The sequence below is a fragment of the Fukomys damarensis genome, unplaced genomic scaffold, assembly GCF_012274545.1.
Source record: "Fukomys damarensis isolate Sample0158 unplaced genomic scaffold, DMR_v1.0_HiC HiC_scaffold_16, whole genome shotgun sequence".
Lineage (NCBI taxonomy): Eukaryota > Metazoa > Chordata > Mammalia > Rodentia > Bathyergidae > Fukomys > Fukomys damarensis.
Window position 1 is genome coordinate 20,439,808 of NW_022900928.1, and position 23,518 is coordinate 20,463,325.

At 43.7% G+C, this 23,518-nt stretch overlaps 1 protein-coding gene across 15 annotated transcripts in view; it reads left to right on the plus strand.

Annotated features, from left to right (window-relative positions):
- The window catches only part of Trim66 (tripartite motif containing 66), a 59,862-nt gene extending 44,027 nt beyond the window's left edge, over positions 1-15,835 (plus strand). For all 15 annotated transcript variants that reach the window (XM_033764154.1, XM_010615331.2, XM_010615340.2 and 12 more), the window contains 10 exons: positions 3,880-4,401; positions 4,562-4,754; positions 6,177-6,237; positions 6,694-6,868; positions 7,194-7,483; positions 7,914-8,040; positions 8,341-8,415; positions 9,073-9,225; positions 9,661-9,879; positions 10,602-15,835. In XM_033764154.1, coding sequence (XP_033620045.1) covers positions 3,880-4,401; positions 4,562-4,754; positions 6,177-6,237; positions 6,694-6,868; positions 7,194-7,483; positions 7,914-8,040; positions 8,341-8,415; positions 9,073-9,225; positions 9,661-9,879; positions 10,602-10,661 — 1,875 coding nt within the window. In that variant the 3' untranslated portion in view covers positions 10,662-15,835. The remainder of the gene's footprint in view (positions 1-3,879; positions 4,402-4,561; positions 4,755-6,176; positions 6,238-6,693; positions 6,869-7,193; positions 7,484-7,913; positions 8,041-8,340; positions 8,416-9,072; positions 9,226-9,660; positions 9,880-10,601) is intronic.
- The last annotated feature ends 7,683 nt before the right edge of the window (positions 15,836-23,518 follow it).

Sequence of the window (23,518 nt, forward strand, 5' to 3'; positions counted from 1 at the left end):
TTTTTTCTTTCTTTCTTTCTTTCTTTTTCTTTCTTTCCTTTCTTTCGTGCCAGGGATCGAACTTGGGACCTTGTGCTTGCAAGGCAGGTGGCGGCACCACTGAGCTAAATCCCCGGCCCTATGTTTTTCATTGTAATAAATTAAAAAAAATTTTAAACATTCACTGTATTTTTCAGTCATACCTCAAATCACAGAAGGGAAGCAGTAACAGTGGACATTGTTGTCCACAGATAAAGAAACGAATATTAGAGAGGTATGGTAGTGCATACCCAGGACAACTAGGGGATGCCAAGGGATAGGCCTGGGAATGTCTGAGAAAATCATGGTTTCTGGTCCTAGTCTCTTCAACTGGACTCCATACCTAGTTTTTTCCAATTTGGTTTGAGCATTCCTCTCATCCTTCCTCTTTAGTCCCCCCTGCATCCCACCTTGGGACTTAGGCTCCGGAGCAAAGTGGAACTTTTTTTTTACTTGAAGACTATTTACTACCAAGAAAAAATTTAAAAACAAACTTTTCTTTGGAGACACAAAAGTATTGAATTCCTCTGCTTTTAAAACTGAGTATGAAGAACAGAAACTATAAGTCAGGTGTGGTAGCACATGCTTGTAATCACTTGGGAGTCTGGGGCAAGAGGGTCATGAGTTTGAGGCCAGCCTGGCAACTTAGTGAAATGCTGAATAAAAAATTTTAAAAAATTAAAAAGGTGTAGGGATGTAGCTTAGCAGTAGAGCACATGTGTGAAGCCTTGAGACCAAGGGCGGCCAATCACTGGTACCATGGGAAGGAGGGAGAACAGGAAACTTTAAGCTTTACTAAAGTTTTTATACAGTAAAGAAAAGGGGTATGGAGAGAAGAGAAAGAGATGATAAAAAGAAAGAAAAACAAGAAGGAAGGTATCAAGAGAGGGAGAGGGAGAACGGATAAAGGAACTGTAGAACAGAGAATGGCAGAGTGTGTGTCGGGGTGGTCAGCAGAGAGGGTTAGAGGCAGACAAGTCAGAATTAAGAGGGCGGTTTTGGTACCAGAGGGGTAGATTCTAAATCAAAAAAAAAAAAAAAAAACCTACCTCAATCAAGCATTGTAGTGGTGAAGTACGGCAAAGATCCTCTGAGATCAGGAACATGACTAAGATGGCTACTATCTCTATTTCTAGTAACATCACCCTGGAGTTTTAGTCAGAGAAGATAAGAACAAAGGAAGAAAGAAATAAAGCTCCCTGTTTATAGACTACCTGATCTGTGTGCACAGAAAATTCCAAAGTGACTTTATTAAGGTCTCTGGACACAATACCAGTGTACAAAAATCATTTTGTATTTCTACATATAATCACAAATAAAAAGAAACAAAAATGTATAAAATGGTATTTTACAAAAACATAACCCTTACCATGCCTTTCTATGTCATTTTTATCAAGCATAAAATTCGGGCCACTGTTACAATAATAACAATACTAATAGCAATAGTAAAAGCAGCGGTAGTTTATTGAGTATGTATAATTGCCAGAAAATATTCTAAATGTTTACATGAATTCTTTTAACCTTTGCAACAACCCTATAATTGTTATTGTAAGGATTAAATGAAGTAATATATGTAAAACACTTAGCAAATTGCCTTGTGTATAGTAAATTCCCAATAAATTTTAGCTATATAAAAATAATCATTATTTTAGGGAAACTCATAGATTCAGTTGTTAGTAGAACTAAGCTGAACTAAGTAGAACTGCTGTTCATTTGGCTTAAGATTTGTAGAATAAACAGTCACGTAGTATTGTTTTGAAATTTTAAGTAGCTCATTAATTCATTTATTCTTTCAGGCACTGCTCCTGGGTCTAAGAACACAGTGGGCAAACAAAATAAACAAAATCTATGCCCCGATGGTGTTTACTGTTTCATAAGGGAAACAAATTAATCAAATACTGTCACAAACTGTGCTGTGAGACTGAAAGGCAAGGCATTCTGGGAGCAGAAAGCAGGCTGGGGTGTGGGGCTGGTCTGGGCTACAGAATGAAGAGAGGCTTTGTTGCATAGCTGGCAGTTGAGCCAAGTTCTGAAGGATAAATGGAAATAGGGGCAAGGGGAGGACACTGTTCTACACAGAGGAAGCCCTACATGTGGAAGGCGTGAGGACTGGGGGAGGAGGGGAGCCTGGCAGGTGACAGGAGCTGAAGACAGCATCTGAGGGACCGAAGTGCAGCGAACAAATGGGAGAGGGCTGTCATCCGAGCTGTGGCTGCAGAGCAGGACAGGGGCCAGGTCAGCATGGGCTTGGGAGCCTGCTCAGCATTTTGGTGCTCATCTTAAGAAGAGTGCAGTGCACTGCAGGGTGTCATGAGCAGGAGCGAGGTGGTCAGATGTGTCTCTAGGGTTCTGCACTGAGGAGGCCACTCCTGTTGGCCAGGGAGATAGGAACGTAGGTGAGGAGAATTAGCCCCCCTGACGCCTCCCTCCTAGGATCTGACTTGCAGAGCTGAACGGCTAGGGGTGACATTCACTGAGGTGAGAACAGTCTTTCTTCACCACGAAGTATCCTTGTTAACTTTATGTTGAAGCTTGAGAATGTATTTTAAGTGTTTATTTTCCTGAGGAAACCTGAATGTCTTACCCATGGGGAAAGGAATGACAGATTTGGGACACTGATTTGGGGAGCATAGATGTGCTAACTCCCAGTTTTCTCCTTGATTTAAAAGTAGGTGAGTTGGCATGTTTCTTTTTTTTTTTTTTAGGACAGTTAACAAATTTATAAGTTCATGAAGTTACATTTAGATACCAGGCTTGGTGTCACAAGTCCATAATCCCAACTACTTAGGAGACTGAGGCAGGAGGATCACAAGTTTGAGCCCAGCCTGAATTAAAAAACAAAACAAAGGGTCAGGGATTTACCTCAGTGGTTCCACCACCTGCCTTGCAAGCGCAAGGTCCTGAGTTTGATCCCCAGTACAATAAAAAAACAAAAAACAGCATTTAAAACTACCGATAGCCTCCTGCCCTTGCCTCTGTCAAGTGTTTTTTCAATTGAAAAACTGAATAGATTCAGTGCTGAAATTTGTGCCTTCAACTTCATTTCATTAATCTTTTAAGTCTTTCTTAGGTCAACAAGTAGTTAGATGTGAGAAAAGAATTTCTGGATTTGGAATATTATCTCCTCATCCAGTGATTGTACAGACTGGGTCATGTTAAGAACTGCTCTGAACTTCTCTGGTTTGGGCTGTCTTTGGCAGCTGCACAAAGGCTAGGAGAGTCCTACAGGTGTCTTGTTTAAAGCCTTCATCAAATACTGGTGGTGACTGGAGTTTATGTACAAGTCTGTAAGAGGCCCTGGAGTTCACCCCCTGTCCCCAGAGTGGTTGGGACTCTCTGAGTCTTGGCATCCTGTCAGAGAAGATGCTCTGAGGGAGATCAGTTTGAGTCTACTTAATCTTCTGCCACTTTTATAGGAAAGAATAGTGGTACCTTGGTTCATGGACTTCTTTCTATGGTTCTGGTCACAAACTGAATCGGACGAGAACTGAATCAAATTCCTAGTGCTCAACTCTTTGCTTAAGTATAGGGCTGGGGGCTGGTGGGGGGTGTACACCTCAGGTCAGGTGGTAGACTCTCTCATAGCTCTTTCTCTAGTGAATACACACACACACACACACACACACACACACAGACACACACCAGTGTCCTCAGCCTGTATCTCCCACTCTGGCATATCAGAGCAACCTCTTTGGTGTCAGGAATTGGAATAAGACTTCATGTGTTGCCTGAGTTCCCAGCAGTAACCAGACTCAGAAGCCTGAGTGGAATCGGAGTATTAGATTTCTTATCAGTGGGTGTCTCTTCCTCTCACCACCCCCAGCTAACAGGCTGCTTCTACTCTTGTCTCTGCTCTTGCAGCATTCCACCTCCGTGAACATCATGGGCTTTTCCAACTCTCTGGAGATGGAGTTGTCATCTACCAGGCTGGCGAGGACCCTAGAGCCACAGATGCAGAGCGTGAGCAGTCTGACTGCTGGCGCTCAGCAGGCAGTACCAAGTCTGCTGAGTGGCCCCCCACATACTGTGTCCAGCTGGACAAGTGTTCAAACTCACACCATGCCCAGCCTGACAACCAGTCACCTACAGGCCATGCCAGGCCTTGTACGTGGCACATTCCAGTCCATGCCCAACCTGATAAGTGATTCCCCCCAAACCATCACAACCTTAGCAAGTGATCACTCACAGGCTGGGCCCAGCCTAACATCTGGTCACATGCAGGCTGTGCCAAGTCTGACGACTTGTCCTCTGCAGAGCGTACCCCCAGTTTCTGACATGCAGCTGGAAACTGGGCCCAGTTCCAATCCTGGCTGTAGCAGAACTACAGAGAGCCTGTGCCCCAAGGATGGGGCTGATTCCTCCCTGGAGACTGCCCTATGTAAGGTAAGTCTTGGGAGAATGCCTATCAACCTCCTCTGCTTATCATTGAGCAAAAGATTGGCCACCACAGGTCTTATCCTGGACTTAGTTTAATAGCTCTGAGACCACCGATGGCAAAAAGTTTTGATTTCTTTGATTCTTACTGAGCTTTTACTTTTGAAAGGTGGAAAGTGAGGATCCCACTCGATTCACTGACTCATTGGGACAAGGCCCCCCAGCCCCTGGTCTGGATGCTCCCAGGGACTTGGCTATTCCCTCAGAACTGGAGGAGCCAATTAACCTCTCTGTGAAAAAACCTCCACTGGCCCCAGTGGTCAGCACACCTACAGCTCTGCAGCAGTATCGGAACCCAAAAGGTGAGCCTCAAGTAAGCGACTTACCTTTTGTGTTGACCAGACTTGAGCAGGTGACCAGCACTTACAGGTGAGATACAGGCCAGCAGACAGGGTTGAGGTCTAGCTATCCCTGCTTCTCTTTAAGATTAAATGCATGTCTGTCCTTCTGAAGTGACTGACACTATTCTGTTTCTCTTACCATGGTCAGGTCTGATCCATATAGCCTCCCGCTCACTCCCCATTGTAAAGAATCCTGTTGTATGTAAGGGGAGAAAGAACTCACCCCAAGAGGGCTAGTCTGGGCTATATATTATAGGTAAAAAGCACATCTGGCATTGGAATCAGGCAGATCTAAGTTAGACCACCAATTCTGTATTTTTATTTGACCCTAGGTGAAATAACTTCCCTGAAATGGTTTCTATGTAACTAAGGCTGGTTAGACTGATTTCAAAGGCTACTGGGACGAGTAACTAGTTAAACCACTTAACAACTTACTTTGTAGTAGCAAGAATTTTCCTTGTACCCACATAAATAATATAAATTTGTGTGGTGCTTCATAGTAAATGGAATTTGGACCATTGGAACTTGGCTGTGATTTTTTTTCCCTCAGCTACCCATGCCCATTCTCAAACTGGGCTAGGCTAACGTTTGTTTCTTCTGTAAGAGGTGGGGACCAATTTGGATTACTACAGGTTATTTGGGAGTATTTTTAGTTCAGTGTTTGATGTATGCCTAATTTGTAATCATCAGTTCATTTTGTATATGTTTAATAAATGAGCACGAAATAATTTTTATCCCTTTTTTTTTCCTCATACTGACTGAGAAACCACTATAATATTATTGGTTTTTATTACGGTAATATAATCCTGCTTTTTATGCAGTTAAATTACATTTTTTGGACTCTTTCATATAAAATTATGGGACAGTACCTGGAGCTGGGTAGGTAAAAAATATAAATGCTAGCCCTCCCCCACTGCTCCCTGCCCACCCTGACAGACTGTGCTATGTAAGGGAGGACTCCCTGGAGGTCTGGTCCACAGAGTGGGAGCTGGATTCTTAGGCACTGCTAGAATCCCAGCACTTGACTGAAAAGGCCGATGCTTCTTAGAGCAGACAACACCATTGTAGTGGGAACAAGTGATTTCTGGGACCATTTTGAATTATGAGAAGCTGGCCCCTCCATGCCTGAGCCAGCATTCACTTGTGAGCAGCCTCTGAGTGTTATCTGTGCTCCTATTTTGTAAAAAGGTGGCTTTCCTCCTCTCTCAGGAGGGAGACCCATGATAGAATTGTCACCACTAAGAATGGTTATAGTGTAGGTAACAATTGGGTGATCGGTGTGTGGGCAAAAGTATGAAGAACAGATATCAATAGAAGGTATGGGTGACAGAGTATGTTGTCTCAAGTGCAAGTCACAGGAATTTATTTGTTTCTTTGCTTCAGAGTATGAGAATTTTGATCAAGGAGCCCTAGAATTGGTTACAAAGGAAAACCAGAGCACCAGGTAAGAGACTCATGGCAACCCCCACCTCTCATCCCTAATTTCATGCCCTGTGAAGCTGGTAAAGAGGTAAGCATCTTTGATGACCTAACTGGAGCTTCTTTACTGAATTTCTTTTAAGCCTGTAGATAGGAAGCCATTCCCTCCAGGGCAAGGCTAGGGACTTACTAGGAGCAGAACTTTGCCTGCACCTGTCTCTTTCCGCCCCAGACCTTCCAGAGGGCCTGTGTGGTTAGATGGCTGAGATGTCTGAGATCAGGGCCTGCACCAAAGGGCTTCCTAGTATCTGACAGGGCCTGGCCAGGCATAGCTGGTAAGAGGGCAGATTGTGGACCTGTACAGGGTCAAACTGAGGAGATCTTGAGTAGTTATCCAATTGCAGGATCATAAATGAGCCTCATTTAGGGGTGAAACCACAGGAGGCTCCCCTTGAGACTCAGGGGATCCCTCTTCCCCTAGGACCTTCAGTAGAGAGCCCAAGATTCCCTACGTACGACTGGAACGACTCAAGATCTGTGCTGCTTCCTCGGGAGAGATGCCTGTGTTCAAGCTGAAGCCCCAGAAGAATGATCAGGATGGGAGCTTCTTGCTGGTCATTGAGTGTGGCACTGAGTCCTCCAGCATGACCATTAAGGTACCTCTGTGCTCTGCCTTGCCCTTGAGCTTTGGCCCAGCTAAGGAGCTTTCTCGGTCTCTCTGCCTGTACCAGAATTCTGGCTTTAGATGCTATCCTGAGTGAGTGGGATTATAGCTTGGCTAGACTTTGTACTCTGCTGCGAGCGGCCTATGGGATGTTCAGCACGAGTGAGCTGTGCCAGGTTCACGGGCATGGGCTGGTTTGTGATGCTGGGTAAGTGTTTCTCCTATGAGCACTCAGGGCCTGTCACTCCCCCATCGCTCAGTCCTCAACAGCTTGTCAGTGCTGCGTTCTAACTGATCAGACTCACTTCTTCCCTAAGGTCAGCCAGGATAACGTGCCTGATGCCATCCAGGCCCCAGGTCTGGGGGGAAGAAAGGTCACTGTCACTTCTCTGGCTGGGCAGCGGCCACCAGAGGTGGAAGGCGCATCTCTTGAAGAACACAGACTCATTCCTCGAACTCCTGGAACCAAGAAGGGTCCCCCAGTCCCAATAGAGAATGAGGACTTCTGTGCTGTGTGCCTCAACGGGGGAGAGCTGCTGTGCTGTGATCGCTGCCCCAAAGTGTTCCACCTCTCCTGCCACGTGCCAGCCCTGCTCAGCTTCCCAGGGTGAGGCATGCCTGGTCCGGGCTCATCATCTGGGTTGTATTATTATTTCAGACCATGTCCACCGAGCCCCAGGGTGGGGTTTATTGCCCTCTTCTGGGCCTTCATGAAGTGTAGGTCTGTGAGGTACTGAGCCCTGCAGCCGTGTGCCTTTTGCACATGGGCTCACTGCTCTCATCATCTTCCTGTGCACAGATTTGTCCCACTACCCCTGCTTTAGGCTCTCCCTAAGTCCTATTTTTTTTTAATTCACTAAATCCTGAATTACTGAATTTCTTTAAAGCCTGTGGTCAGGAAGCCATTCCCTCCAAGGCAGGGCTAGGGACTCAGTTTCTCATGCCATTGCCCCCAGTGCCTGCGTTGGGGCAGAGGGACAGGGAAGGATGCGGTGGGCAACGTGCTAAAGCCTGACATGGCCTCACTACCCGTGCAGGGGAGAGTGGGTGTGTACCTTGTGCCGCAGCCTGACACAGCCTGAGATGGAGTACGACTGTGAGAATGCCCGCTACAACCAGCCTGGACTGCGGGCACCTCCTGGCCTGAGTGTATGTGACCAGAAGGTATGGAGGGGTCTCTGGAAACAAGGTTTTCTGTCTGGAGCCAACTCCCTGTGTCCAGAAGGGCCAAGAGGCCTTTCTGGTGCCTGTGTTCTGGGTCGTGCCCGATGACCTGTTCCATGGGAGCTGTGCTTTTCCCCTCTCCCAGCAATTCTCTGGTCTGGGATCCTGCATTGTGCCTTAATGTAGTAGCTGGTACCGTGTGGGACAGGATCAAGGCTAGCTACCATATTTAGTTCTTATTGAGGTATGAGATGGGTTGGGGAAACAAGGTGACACTGTTGCCAATTCTGATTTCTGCAGAAGTGTGAGAAGCTGGTCCTGTCCTTGTGCTGCAATAGCCTCAGCCTGCCCTTCCATGAACCTGTCAGCCCCCTGGTAAGGAAGGCCTCACTCTTTCTGCCTGCTGTTGTCCTAACTGTTCAGAGAGCCAGTGATGGCGAACCTTTTAGAGCTTCCAGTGATACAAACAGCTCACTGTGGCACACGTGTCATAGGTTTGACACTACTGGCCTAGGCTATGGCAGGAACATATGGTACCCAGGGTGGGCTCAGGGAGCAACCACTGGAAATAGTGAGAGTATTCGTTTGAGGATTGTCTGAGCCTCTCTATCCTCCTCCTTTTCTCCCCCACAATAGCTACTACCCCAAACCTTACTTGTCAAATGCTACATCTCTCTTTTTTCCTTCTCTTTGCCATCTTCCTCCATATTTTTATTTCTGCTTTTCCTCCCCCTTCTCTTTCTTCTGTTCTTTCACTTATATTCCATCCCATTTTCCATCTGTTCCCTTCTTATTTACACCTATACATTTTTTTTTTTTTTTTGGTTTTTTGAGACAGGGTCTCACTATGTAGTTGAGACTGACCTGGAACTCACTATGTAGCCCAGGCTGGTCTTGAACTCACAGCAATTCTCCTGCCTCAGCCTCCCGAGTGCTGGGATTACAGGCTGTGAGCCACCACACCCAGCTTTACACCTATACTTTTTTCCTCCTTCCTCTTCTATCTTCTTCTTCCTTCTCTTTCCTCCCAAGGCCCGGCATTATTACCAGATTATCAAGAGGCCCATGGACCTGTCAATCATCCGGAGGAAGCTACAGAAGAAGGACCCAGCTCACTACACCACCCCAGAGGAGGTGGTATCAGATGTGCGCCTCATGTTCTGGAACTGTGCTAAATTCAATTATGTATGTTTTGCTTATTTTCCCTCTCTCCTGTTTTCCCAGTGACCCTGTGACTATCATGGTTTGCATAGTAGTGAGGCTGAGGGTGGGGATTCAGGTGAGGGTGAGATGCCAGGAAAACCTGGGAGCAGAGCCCTGGGGACCACTGCAGTAAATATTTAATTTACAAGCTCTCTCCCACACTCAGATCTCAGCATGGTCTCAGGAAGGTAGGGAGACACTAGTGACTGCCCACCTGTGGGTATTTATCTGAGTCACTTCAATTTTAACAGCTGCTACCAAACAGAGCTCTAGGAGAAAATGCCAAGCTGTACACATCGCAGGATGAGATTCCCAGGATGGTCCAGCCAGGCTTTGTGGTTTCTGTTTAGGGAAAGGGCCTCGAAGAGAGGGGCTGACAGAAACAGGCCAGACAAACAGTGTTTTCCTCCCCATCAGCCTGATTCAGAGGTTGCAGAGGCTGGCCGCTGCCTGGAGGTGTTCTTTGAGGGCTGGTTGAAGGAGATCTACCCAGAGAAACAGTTTGCCCAGCCAAGACTGGAGGACTCGGACTCCGAGGAAGTGTCTAATGAGAGTGGATGTTCCATGCCTCAGGGCTTCCCATGGCCTCCCTACATGCAGGAAGGCATCCAGCCCAAGAGGCGGCGACGGCACATGGTAAAGAGTTTCTACAAGCTGGCTGGCGGGAGGGTGGTGACTGGGTGGGCTAGGGGCACCCGAGGAGTGTGTGTAGGGCAGGTTAAGGTGAAGCTGCTGTGGCCCAAGATATTCTAGTGACAATGAACTCTCATATCTAACCTGGTAGCCTCTAAGGAATGCAGGGCAGGGCTCACCAACTCATTACCAGTGAGGCTTAGAATTCAGAGAGGTGCATGTTACCCATCCAGGATCATCCAGCAAATTAGCAGTAGAACTAGGCTGAGGAACTAGGTGTCATAACTCCCATTTGGAGCTACTTTATGACACTGTGGTTGTGATGTTCATAAGAAGAGAAGTAACTGGTCTCAGCACCTGATCTCTACCTGGGTTTGAGGAAGAAAAGATATTGTTGGACTCTTGGTGCAGGGAAGAAAGAAGTACTGTGCGTAACTCCTGTGGTTCTACCTGCATTGACCTGAAACATCAATTCATTGCTATTAAATCCCACTGAGATGTGTTGCCTGTTTAGTATGTGGCAAGGCCTGACCAACCATTCCCAATGATTTATGATACTTAGTGTACAATGTGTAGTAGACTCCTTGAGTTTTGCTGTTGGATTTCTGGGATAAAGTAAAGCACTTTAACTCTGGGAAATCCCATTCTCGACCCTGGCCTTTTCATATCAATAAATCCTACCTTTGCCTGTTCTAATTCCAAATATATATATTTTTTTCTCTTAGGAAAATGAAAGAGCAAAGAGAATGTCTTTCCGCTTGGCAAACAGCATCTCACAGGTGTGAGAGCTGGAAGGAGACTGAGCACTCTGGTGTCTGGTGTCCTGTCCTGTTGACCATTGCTCCCCATCCTTCAACTTATTCTCTTCAGAATGTGGATGTGAGATGAGTCTTGTTGAGCTGTGTAGTGCTCTTCCTTGCCATTTACATCTATAGCATTTATTTGGAGCCATAGTGCATCCACTGCAGAGAAGATTTCAGTAATAAAACAGGAAAAAGGGGGAATCTTCCTTATTGCCAGAGTAATCATATTATAGGACCATGCCTGGTCAGGCTCCAGAGGACCTAACTTCCTTGGTGAATTCCTCTGCTGAAGAATGCAGACCTTTCTCACCTTTTATTGGCCAGGGCTCAGCAGCAGTGTATGTATCTGAACTCCTCCTGGCTCAGAAGTGGGTAAAAGAAGGGAGTGAGGTTTGGACATATGGTTGGCCTGTGATCCCTGGCCCAGCACAGCCAAAGACTGTCACTGTTTACCATTGTTTGTCCTGTTGGGACAGAGTACCTGCCACAGGCAGAATTAATGGAGGCTTCTAGAGGCCGTAGGTCTCAATTGGTGCCTATTTGGTTCTAACGGTTTCCAGGGTATTTGTTTTTCATATTTCCTTTCCTGAAGTTGACTTAGGTCACTGCCGTGAAAGTACCCTGGGGGTATGGCATTCTTGCTTGACTGGGTGGCTGTGCAGAGACCACTTTACATCTTCTGGCTCAGATTTCACTTGCCTCAAGATGTCAACTTCAGAGTCCGCCTTCTGTGCCACTTACTTTGCGCTAGTAGCATTTCTCAGTGTAAAATCCCATCTCCCTAGAAGTGATTGTTGTGTTTGTCGGTGGCCACCCCTTCCTCATCCCCATTCAGACATCTGGATCTGAGTTCTTCTTGGGAAAACTGTGAAGCAGCTGCTGTCCTCTTCAGGCACAAAGTTCTCTGGGAGTGAGAGTGACTCAGAACTGGCTCACTCTGCCAGGGCCTCTCCTGCTTAGAGTCTATCTAGTTCTTCACCTCTCCAAGTTCACAGAGCCAAAGATCAGAAGTGAGTCCTCTGACTTGCCTGCCTGCAGGCTGTCCTCAGTCTGGAAAAAGCCAACACTCAACTGGCATCATTTTAGGTTGGAGGATGGAGAAGGCCATAGGGACTAGCAATAGCCTAGACATTCCTGGGGAAATGCTGTCAAGGTGGAGAAAGAGAAGATCAAGAGGTGAGAAAATGGTGTCCTTTGATGACCCCGAAGCAATTTCAGGACCTTATTTATCTTAGAATGTAGAAATAAGCATTTTGGAAGCCATGGGAACAGGAGTTCAAGTCTGTATCTCAAATGGACCTTCATGGTCATGTGGAGTATTTGTATAGACAGAAAATGGGGCATAGGCTTCCTCTCAAGCAAGGGCTGGATTGAGAAGAGACCCGTTGCTGATACTGTTGGAGGATTTATGGACCAGGCGTTTCAGGGACCTGGCCCTGAGACAGCTTTTCCTGGTCCTGTCATAGTACGGTTAATTTCAGGGAAGTCTCAGGTCATGGCTTTGTTTTTACTAGGAGATGCAATTTAAAGAAGTTCTTGTTTATAAGGCCTTTGTGGATGAGCAATTTTTTTTTTAAAGTCAGAAAACATTTCTTCTTCCCTCATGAGTTATGGTACTACTCATTTCCTTCTCACCCAGGGTGAAAGATCATCTTCATGTCATAGAAACCTTGCCATTGCCTTACCATTCTTTTAGCAGCACTTGCCAAGCTCTCCTGAGTAGATGGGTTTCCATAATCCTGCTTTCTAGTTTGGGGTAACCAAGTCTTCACTGTAATCTTCAGGCAAGTAGTCTTCAGGCAATCTCTGGACTCAGGCCTGAATCTTTGGTGGCTCACATGACTTTCTGGTTTGGGCTCTGGCCGTTTCCCTTTCAGTTTTTGAATTTTCTCTGTAGCTGGCTTAGCAAGGCTCCTTCTGTACTCACTGCACTAATTCTTGTCCTTAGTTATTTTTCCTTCAGGTGACCCACATTTCCATCACCCCCGAGTGAAGGTCATAGTATTGTGTATTGGAAAGCCCAAAAAGGCGGTGACAGGCTCAAACCTGGTTGAGATGCTTTCAGAGAATCATTTGGAGACCACAAATATGAAGCAGAAATGCCTGGTTAAAAGTTTGACTTCCCTTCTCCCAGTAAAGCTCCCAGTTTGGGTGTGGTCTGTTGGGCTCACTCAGGGGTCAGCTGCTGGACTGAGGGATGTGGTAAGGAGTCCCATATTCCCTTCTGGTCAGAGACTCCATGCTGAGAGGCTGGCTCCCTTTAGGCAGCTGAGCAAGGAGAGTTGGAAAGCAAGGGTATCCTGGCCCATCTTATCTTCCCAACACTGGTTATTTTATGGCATTACCTTTTTCCTGGCTTTCCCTAAATACTCAGCACCAATTTTTTAGTCATGGCTTTGTTTTATTTTATTTTTGCATGCAGAAGACAGAACATGACTTTTTATAAATAAAAAAAAAAATCCTGCTTGCCAAGTAACTGCCTTCGGTGGTTCTTTGCTGACCTTTATACTAATCTAGCATTGACTTGTTCTTATAGTAGCCCCATTTTGAAGTCAGTCATGCTCTTCAGGCCTTGACAATGTCATGCCATGAAAATATAGTGAGTATGGAGTTCTCACAATATAGCATACAGAGCCTGAGAAGAAAAGTTGGTCTTGGTTGTGATTAGAAAAAGGATGGTAGTGTGGCTTTAGTTGATGCAAAGGGGATTTTAGTGCAGATCAAACTCAGAAAGCATTCTTCTACAGATTGTGAGTTGGTTGACCCTCCCTGAGTTGTAGAAATTGCTAACTACACACTTTGACCGCCCCAGTAACCCCTTGCTGAGTGGTGGCCACCAGGCCCTCCTTAGACCCTACTCGTTGTCAAGCCTACCATTAACTCAGTAGACTCTGGCTTCTTGTACCCATTTCTGGCAACAGGTCTTTCCTGGCCCTTAGTACCTGGGCCCCTCTTTGTTTGTTCCTGGGCTTTGCTCTGCTCTCTTCTCACATCATGGGATCACCCACTGCCTTCCTGAGCTGAGCCTTTGCTCTAGCTGGCTGGTGGAGACTCCTGTGCTTCATCCTCTGCTCCCACACTCATTACTGCCCAAGTCACCTGCTCCTTTAGTCCATTTCCATGACCTCATCCCTCTCTCTTCCTAAACCTTTGGTCTTCCCCTGAGCTTCTTCCTCTTCCCAATTTGACCTCAGGATCCATCACCAGACATTCCTATCAGCAGCCTGAACTTTCCCATCTTCTCAACCATTCTCCATTTTCTGCATCAGCCTATTTTCTGCCCCTTCCTCCTTGCTGCTAAGCGAGACAGATTCATAGTTGGCAGGCTCAGTATTGATTGAAAATTCTTTAACTTGCTGTTGACCTCCTTTCTCATCCATGACCCTTCTCTTTTGTTCTCAGCAAATGACTGACCTCATTGTTTACTTCACAGAAGAGAGCTCCTAAAAGGAGACCTTCCTTACCCACCACCGATCCCCTCTCCCTCCTGTTGATCTGCGTGTGTGCCCTCCTCACCTCCTTCCCTGTTGCTCCTAGTTCTCTATTCCTTGAATCCTGCTATATGCCCACCAAAGCTTTGTTACCTCACTTATGCCTCTGCTCCCATTTCCTGGGAGCTTCAGCCTCCCTCTCCATTAGTTACTTCTACATAGCCTACAAACAACCAAAGTTCTCCCAAGATTAAAATAAAAACGTTTAGAGTCTATTGTCCCTTTCAGTTTTTCTGTCAGCCAAGTTTAATTTAAAAATAGTTTTCTGTTGATTCTTCTCAGTTATTCTTCAGATGTCTATAATTTTGCATAAAAGTCACCAGTGACCACCCACTTGCCAAATCAAATAAATACTTTGTAGTCCTCAACTGCCTTGAACTCTTCATAGCATTTCTCCCCAACCACCACTCTCGCTGTGAAATATCCTCTTTACGTGCTTTTAGGATACCACAAGTCTCTGGATTGTCCTCATTCCTCCCAGACCCTTGAAACCTAGATAGGGGACATGTCTGTGGCTGTCTATAGTTTCAGCTCTCTGGGAATTGGATAGGTAGGAAGAATCACAGCTGCTTCTGATTTTACCCTCCATGCCTGTTTTCTTTGAGGCTCCTTCTCCTGGACTCAGTTCTTCTTATGCCAAGCGTGTTTATGAGTCCTGCTGGGAGGACAGTATCTGTGAGTCCTTCTCCCTGCTTCTTTTAATAAGCATATACTGTATTTTAGCCATCTGTAGGGGCCCAATCTCCATCAACCTAAGAGGATGGATTGGATTTTGTAGTATCCAAACCACAGTCAGGCTAAACCAGATCACCAGGATGGTAGGCAGCTCATCACCATGACCTCACACTAGTTAGAACATGCCATAGTCAGTAGGGAGCCCAGTATCATGGTAAAACATGATTTCATGTATGGTTCAGTGCTTCAGCCGGGAGAACCCTGACAGGGTGGATGTCTACCACAAATAACATTCTGAGGGAGAGGTGACTGGGGAGCGCTGTAGTTCCTCACCTGCCAGAGCTTAGCTAGAGTCAGCATAACTCCCTTTTGCTGGGTCTTTCGCACTTATGCAGATCATCACCACCTGCTTGCTCCACATGTTCCTGGAGCTGGAGGCAGATGTTGGTTACTTGGAGGTAAGGAGGTATAGTAGAAATATGTGATTCAAGAGTCTGAACACCTCAATTTTGGCCTTGCTAATTATGGGCGGTGTGACCTTGGGCTTGGTTTCCTTATTTATAAAGTTGGGGTAGAGGTGGATGAGAACAGTGGTCTCTCAGAGACTCTCCAGCTCTACAGATCATAACTGGGTCTCTGAGGCTAGCCACACAGGGACAGTGGAACTCCAGGTGTGGGACACAGCCAAGGGAATCCTGATCAGGGGAGGGTAAAGGGTTCACAGGCCAAATGGAACTGCTTTGAGGGAAGCCCTCATCAGTTGGTGCTGTTCTTGAGCTATATGCCCATTCCTCAAGATGTACCCTTCTTAAATATCTAGGATGAGTTCCTCATAGACCTTTTGGTCTATGTAGCCATTGGATCTGCAGTGGCTAGGGATGGGAGGAGTGTTGTAAGGGGAGGTATAACTGATTTTAAAAGAACCTACACATTCAAGAATAAATAAAAAATAGTACTTTTCTTTACCAGCAATTGTGTCCTAGAGTGTTTTTCAATGAAGATCACTGAACCTACCACATGGTGTTTTTCATTCTGGATTCCAAAATTACTAAAAACACAGGGAGGGGAGCCTTTCCCCCCTCAGCTCTCTATCTTATTGCATGACTACAGGCTCTTCTTCAAAATGCAAGCAACAAGTGTGAAGTGGAATTAGGGGAAAAGTATCTTGTGAACAGTTATCACTTTCAGATGCTGAGCACTTCAGGAAGGGCCTTTATATAGTGACATTCCCCGGCTTCCTATTCTTGACTCTCCTTTCTACTCATTCTGTGCTAGTGGCTTCTAGCAATTTTGGGGAGTCAATTTGTAAGAATTGTAAAGAAAATTTGTTATTCGGTTGGGCCACAGAGTCTGAACTCCTTTACTATTTTTGTTGACTTCCCCACTTCAGAAGTCTTGGGTGGCATAGTTACTTTCTCGCTACAGAAGTGAAATATACTAGAATCTTCATTTCCCAGTGTCCCTTGAAGCCAGAGTGCAGGTCCAGTGATTAAAAAAAAAAAAAATCACAGAGTCTTCTCTCTGGTGACAGATTGGTTGGGAGGAAGTGGTGTTTCCATGGCAGCAGCAGCAGCTGTACAAGATAAAGCACCTGGTGCCTGATCGCAATGATAGCTTTTTCAGCGGACCAGTTCTGCGTGTGATTTCAGGGCTGCATGTTCCTGGCTGCATAACTCTCAGCTTAATTTTCCAGCTCTCCTGACAGTTCTGTGAACTACCTAGAAAAATCTTTTAATAAATTCATTTTCTGCTTAGTCAGAACTGATGTCTGTTACTTGCAACTAAACATCCTAATGCAGAATGTTGGAGAATTTTATGAATCATGGCCCCCTCTCCTGAGCTCCAGATTCACACATCTGTGGTCTGCTAGATGCCTTCCCTGGGATGTCTCGGTGTCACTTGATACAGTAGCCATCCCCAGGTCCCCTTAATATATCCCTCCTCTTGTGTCCATCTCAGCAGCTAGGCACAGAGGAAGGAGACCAGGGGATATAGTGTCAGAGAAGAAATCAGAAAGAAATGTGTATTTCAAGGATGAATGATCATCATTCTATGTTTGAAATTAAACCCAGAAGTTTTCTCGAACCCTCTCAACCATTTCCAGACCGACTCACATACCTGGACACCGCCTCCACCTGTTGTAACTCTCTGCTGCATCTTGTCCTTAACTGATTTCATTAGTACTAGTTGTTACTTAGGTCCTTCAGGACACAAGCCTCTGTACTCCCCATTCCTCAGGTTCCATGGCAAGCTGCTAGCTGGACCGCTTTGGAGAGAAAGTCTTGCCCTTGAAGGTAGGTCTGCAGAATGAGTTCTTTGTCTTTCACACCTGGCCTGCAGATTGTTTTATCCCCTCAGCAGTATAGACATGGTATCTGGGGAATGAGAGCTTTTCAGAGGCCTATAAAATTAAGTCCTGAAAAACATTAAAAATGGTAAAACATACACAAAGAAACTTCTAATTAAATGTCTATAAGCAACAGCACTATGTTAAACCCATTAATTATTAAGAAACCTGAGCTATTGTAAATTAAATGAATTACTCGTACCCAAATAATTTAAAAGCAAGGTTATAAAATGTATCAAAAATTTCAATAAAAAGTCTAGGTACAGTGTACAGGCTACAGAGGTACATTTTCATCTTTGATGTGTGTTGTGTGACTTCCTAGAATAAGAAGTCCTGACCTCTGGAAGACCTCCAGGTCCATGGACCCTGGAGCTACATAGAGGGAAGACCTTATCCTGTAGACATAAATTCTGAGGGCGTATATGTAGGATATGGTTTGGAAAGTGAAAGACTCGCCAGTGGCTAGACTGTTAATTGTTGCTTGTATCCATTATGTTTTTAGACTTAGTAACAGCCCCTTCTTCTACTTCCCCCAGCCTCCTCTACAATTGGATGTTGTCTCCTAAATGAGTTCCATTCATTTGATTAATGGAAGCACTAATGTATACATTCTAGGACATGTTTTATGTGAAATTGTCCTCTAGGTCTCGCTTTATGCCTTCCTCTAGACAGGGACACACTGGTCGCACCACGTCCGTCCCAAGACCTCTGTGTTAAGTCGTAACCCTGAACATAGTCATCTCAAGATGATAACACCTGCTCTTGGCAGAAATGAATGCGAAGAATGAGAAGTCAGGAGGAAAGTATCACAGTGCTCAGGTTTCCCGCACATTAATTTCAACCGAATGACTGCCATGAAAAATGAAACAAGCCACTATGACTGAGAAGTAGAAGCAATAATGAACCACAGATGAGAGCCTTTCTAGAGTGGGAAATAGAAAGGGATTAAGAGAGGATGGATGATATCTCCTAACATACATTTAGACAGATGGAGAACCAAAGAGAGAAACCTTTGGAGGGATAATGGCTAAGAAGTGTCTAGAAGTGGTCAATGATGTGAATTCATAGATATAAGTTGTAGAGCAAATTATACTAACTAGGAAAACAAATAGAAATGGAAATATATTGTAGTGCAACTACACAGCCACAAAAGCAGAGAGAAGATCCTACAGGAGCAGATAGGGATTTTTCCTTTCAACATTTCTAGTGCCATTTCATTTCCAAGAGCGTGGGAGGATGCTACCTCACACCCTTTATTTTAGATGTGCTTATAAGACTTGGCCACTGAAATGTGAGTAAAAGTGATTGTAGGTCTCTTCTAGGTTGAGCATTTTAAGAGTGCTTGGCTTTTTGATTTTTTTTTTTTTGGTAAGGTGTATTGGTGTATGGGTAAGGTCCTTAAGAACTGATGCAGTGTGGTGGACTCTGATATATGGAGAGAATATGCTTTGGACTGTGGCCCATATTTACAGGAGGCTTTGCATTAGTGAGAATATTTGCAGTGTTAAGCCAGTGAGAATTGTAGGTTACTCATTACTGCAGCATAAACTAGCTTATATTACAAAGAAATTGATTTTCTTTGGGAAAAAACAAGCAATAACAAAACAATATTCAAGGCATGGCTTAGGTGTATAGAAAATAAGTTGGTATGGGTGGTTTGAAAGATGGTGATTCATTAATACAGTGAAAAATACTTGATAAAACTATAGTTGATAATAACTTGGGAGGCAGGTAATAGGAACTTGAGTAGTGGGGAAAAGTAAGACAACAGCATTGGTAAAATATATTTGTTGACATGCTCTTTATCAAGATATTTGAAGAAATTAATTCAGAAAAGAATTTTCCTGCTTTTAAGCAGGAGTGAAAGAAATAGGAAGTATCTGAAATAGTAAGAAAATTGAGAGTTTGCAGAGGTAATTTCTTTTGGGCTCTGAAGATTGAAAGATTGATAAAGTCTTTAAAATTAAAATTCAGACTTGAGACAAGGATCAAAGTAAAAATATGGGCCCAATATTCACTGTTAAAACCTTGAATGGATTAAAGTACTTCAGGGACCATGTAAAATTTTTTTTGTTTTTATTGAGTTTATTGATACAATCTAGGTATACAATACAGTTACAATCATCGTTGGGGTTCTGTGCCTTTACATAATAGGTCTTGATTCTCATTTTTTCCCCTTGTCCCTGCCCTCCCTTCACCCCTCCTCCCCTCCCCATTTACAGACACTTTATTTCCATTTTTTCAGTTTCTCATATTTTTTTCTTCTCCCTCATTACCTTTCCCCCACCTTTCTCACTTTCCCTACACCTTTAGCCCTTTACTTCCTATTTCACATTATTAATTATCTCATTAGGATCTTGTGTACTATTATAGTTTTTCACACCAGAGAAAATATTCAGTATTTCAGTTAAAGAAATCTCTGTATGAACATTAAAAATAGGGAATCCTAAAATAAAACTAAAAAGGAAAGTAAAAGAGAAAAGGCAATGATGTATCATTAAAATAATCCTTAATTCTGGAGATGAAAATGGTCCCTGAACATATTTAAATTGCTTCTTGCTCTTATAGGGACCATGTAAATTTAAGAGTATAGCACCTAATCAAATCTTTTGGATGGATTAAAATTTAGAGAAAAGAGTCTAAGGGTATGGCTTTTCAATCAAATCCTGTGGAGAAGGAGAAAGAGGAAAGAGCAAAGAGAGGCATGGGCCTGAGAACTAGTTCTCAAATTAAGTGTGGTATAGCTTTTGGCACATAATCCTTCCCAAAGTCAAGTAGATGGAAGCATAAGGAGCCTTTTTAAAAAACAATGTTTTGTTTCCAGAGGAACTATGAGTCTAGGCTAACAGGATCAATGACTGTTCAGGACTTCAAAAGTGACTCTTGGACCATCAAACCTCTAGGACAGAGAATGGTTTGAGAAAGCTGCTCACCCACCAAGGGTTTATTTATAAATCCCCGTATCAGCTGGCACACCAAAATGGTAGAAATTTTTAGAAGACGCAACCAAGCGCTAAAGAGAACACTGGGTGAGGAAACTACTTCCAGAGACCAGAATTAGAGAATAATTCCTACCCCAGATTATGAATGTCTCAATATATTTGCACAGTGGATTTTAGAATTGCCATAGCAATATGCTTTGGACTGTGGCCCATATTTACAGGAGGCTTTGCATTAGTGAGAATATTTGCAGTGTTAAGCCAGTGAGAATTGTAGGTTACTCATTACTGCAGCATAAACTAGCTTATATTACAAAGAAATTGATTTTCTTTGGGAAAAAACAAGCAATAACAAAACAATATTCAAGGCATGGCTTAGGTGTATAGAAAATAAGTTGGTATGGGTGGTTTGAAAGATGGTGATTCATTAATACAGTGAAAAATACTTGATAAAACTATAGTTGATAATAACTTGGGAGGCAGGTAATAGGAACTTGAGTAGTGGGGAAAAGTAAGACAACAGCATTGGTAAAATATATTTGTTGACATGCTCTTTATCAAGATATTTGAAGAAATTAATTCAGAAAAGAATTTTCCTGCTTTTAAGCAGGAGTGAAAGAAATAGGAAGTATCTGAAATAGTAAGAAAATTGAGAGTTTGCAGAGGTAATTTCTTTTGGGCTCTGAAGATTGAAAGATTGATAAAGTCTTTAAAATTAAAATTCAGACTTGAGACAAGGATCAAAGTAAAAATATGGGCCCAATATTCACTGTTAAAACCTTGAATGGATTAAAGTACTTCAGGGACCATGTAAAATTTTTTTTGTTTTTATTGAGTTTATTGATACAATCTAGGTATACAATACAGTTACAATCATCGTTGGGGTTCTGTGCCTTTACATAATAGGTCTTGATTCTCATTTTTTCCCATTGTCCCTGCCCTCCCTTCACCCCTCCTCCCCTCCCCATTTACAGACACTTTATTTCCATTTTTTCAGTTTCTCATATTTTTTTCTTCTCCCTCATTACCTTTCCCCCACCTTTCTCACTTTCCCTACACCTTTAGCCCTTTACTTCCTATTTCACATTATTAATTATCTCATTAGGATCTTGTGTACTATTATAGTTTTTCACACCAGAGAAAATATTCAGTATTTCAGTTAAAGAAATCTCTGTATGAACATTAAAAATAGGGAATCCTAAAATAAAACTAAAAAGGAAAGTAAAAGAGAAAAGGCAATGATGTATCATTAAAATAATCCTTAATTCTGGAGATGAAAATGGTCCCTGAACATATTTAAATTGCTTCTTGCTCTTATAGGGACCATGTAAATTTAAGAGTATAGCACCTAATCAAATCTTTTGGATGGATTAAAATTTAGAGAAAAGAGTCTAAGGGTATGGCTTTTCAATCAAATCCTGTGGAGAAGGAGAAAGAGGAAAGAGCAAAGAGAGGCATGGGCCTGAGAACTAGTTCTCAAATTAAGTGTGGTATAGCTTTTGGCACATAATCCTTCCCAAAGTCAAGTAGATGGAAGCATAAGGAGCCTTTTTAAAAAACAATGTTTTGTTTCCAGAGGAACTATGAGTCTAGGCTAACAGGATCAATGACTGTTCAGGACTTCAAAAGTGACTCTTGGACCATCAAACCTCTAGGACAGAGAATGGTTTGAGAAAGCTGCTCACCCACCAAGGGTTTATTTATAAATCCCCGTATCAGCTGGCACACCAAAATGGTAGAAATTTTTAGAAGACGCAACCAAGCGCTAAAGAGAACACTGGGTGAGGAAACTACTTCCAGAGACCAGAATTAGAGAATAATTCCTACCCCAGATTATGAATGTCTCAATATATTTGCACAGTGGATTTTAGAATTGCCATAGCCAATGACTCCTGCAGGCATCCCATTCCTCCCCTTTCTTGTATGTGAGGTCTTTCTCTAGTCTATAATCCACCTTTCAAAATTTTAACTCATTCTTTGAAAGCCAGTTTGTTTTCCCTTCTAGAATCTCTCCCTGTCATGCTAGAGAACACACCCCTCTCATCTTCCTCTTGCTTTGCTTCTGGGATGCCTGGCAATCTCTTGCCCCTGTCCTAATTCCTCCAAAGAACCATAAATATGGAACAGGAAGTACCAAACACCTAACCATCCTTGACTCCTTTTTCTCTCACCAGAAAGTTCTATCCTCAAAACTTCTCAAGGCTGAGATTGGCTCCATATCATCCTTTTGATCTTAGCTCAAACCTTCTCCTCAGAGAGCTTTTTCACAATCTAGAGTGGACCCCAAGCGTACTCTCTCACAATCCTGTTTAATCGTCATCATAGTATTGGTACTATGCATATTTATCCTTCTCCTTTATTTCCTGCTCATTGTCTGTGTTACTCCTCACAAGGTGTAAAGCCTCCCTGAGTTCAGAAATCATACCTAGATTCTATAACAGTGCGTATAATTGTTCAGCAAATATTTGCTGAATTTAGCTCTTTGTCACCAGTTGTCTACTGTACTGGATACTCTGCAGTCTGTTGTTGAGGTTCCCTGCCCCCAGGGATTGGTTTAGATACTCTGAAATTTGGAGAAGAATATGTCATGAGTTAGCAGTGGTGGCAGGACCAGAACTTGGGCCTGTGACTCAGGCCTTGTCTTTAAAATGTCTGAGGCTGGTAGAGGTTGACAGAGCTCCCAGGCCTCAAACAAGTGGTTCACACTTGCTGCATTGTACAGGCCATCCTATAGGTGGCGCCAGCGCCACTCCTTTAGCTCTTGGGAAAGTTTGGTAAAGGCTAGCACTAGGTGGCGACGTTAATGAATAGGGCTTTATTACCAAATTTTTGCCAGGCTGGTCGGTTTAATTAATCTCTTGGCCAACTTTGCATCGGGAACTCCTAAAGATGTTTAAGGTAGTGACTGACTTGCACTCACAGCGTCTTACAGGCAACAGAGACAGTGATAACGAGTGATTTAGGAGCGCAGACCCTAATAGTCCGAATGGCACTAATGTACTATGTAGCTGTGTGGTCATGGACGAGTTGCTCCAGCATATTGTATCTTTTGTCTATGAAATGGAATAATAACAGTAGGATTAAGTTAAAATACATAAAGTATTTGGAACAGGTGCCTGGCATGGAGCTGGTGCTATTAGGTGAGTTAAAAATACTTGTGTTTTATTCAAACAGAGACACATAGATGCACACACTTTTCTTGGTCCTGTCAACACGTGCTTTCATACAACCATATCAGGGCTGCTGCTGGACGACAGCAATAGCAATGTGAATTCACTTAGAAGATGCAACCCGATTTCAAAGAAGTTAAAAAGTGAAAGTAAATGTGGTTTTATTTTTTTTGTTTGTTCAGGAACTAAGGACTGAACCTTGTACTTGAAAGGCAGA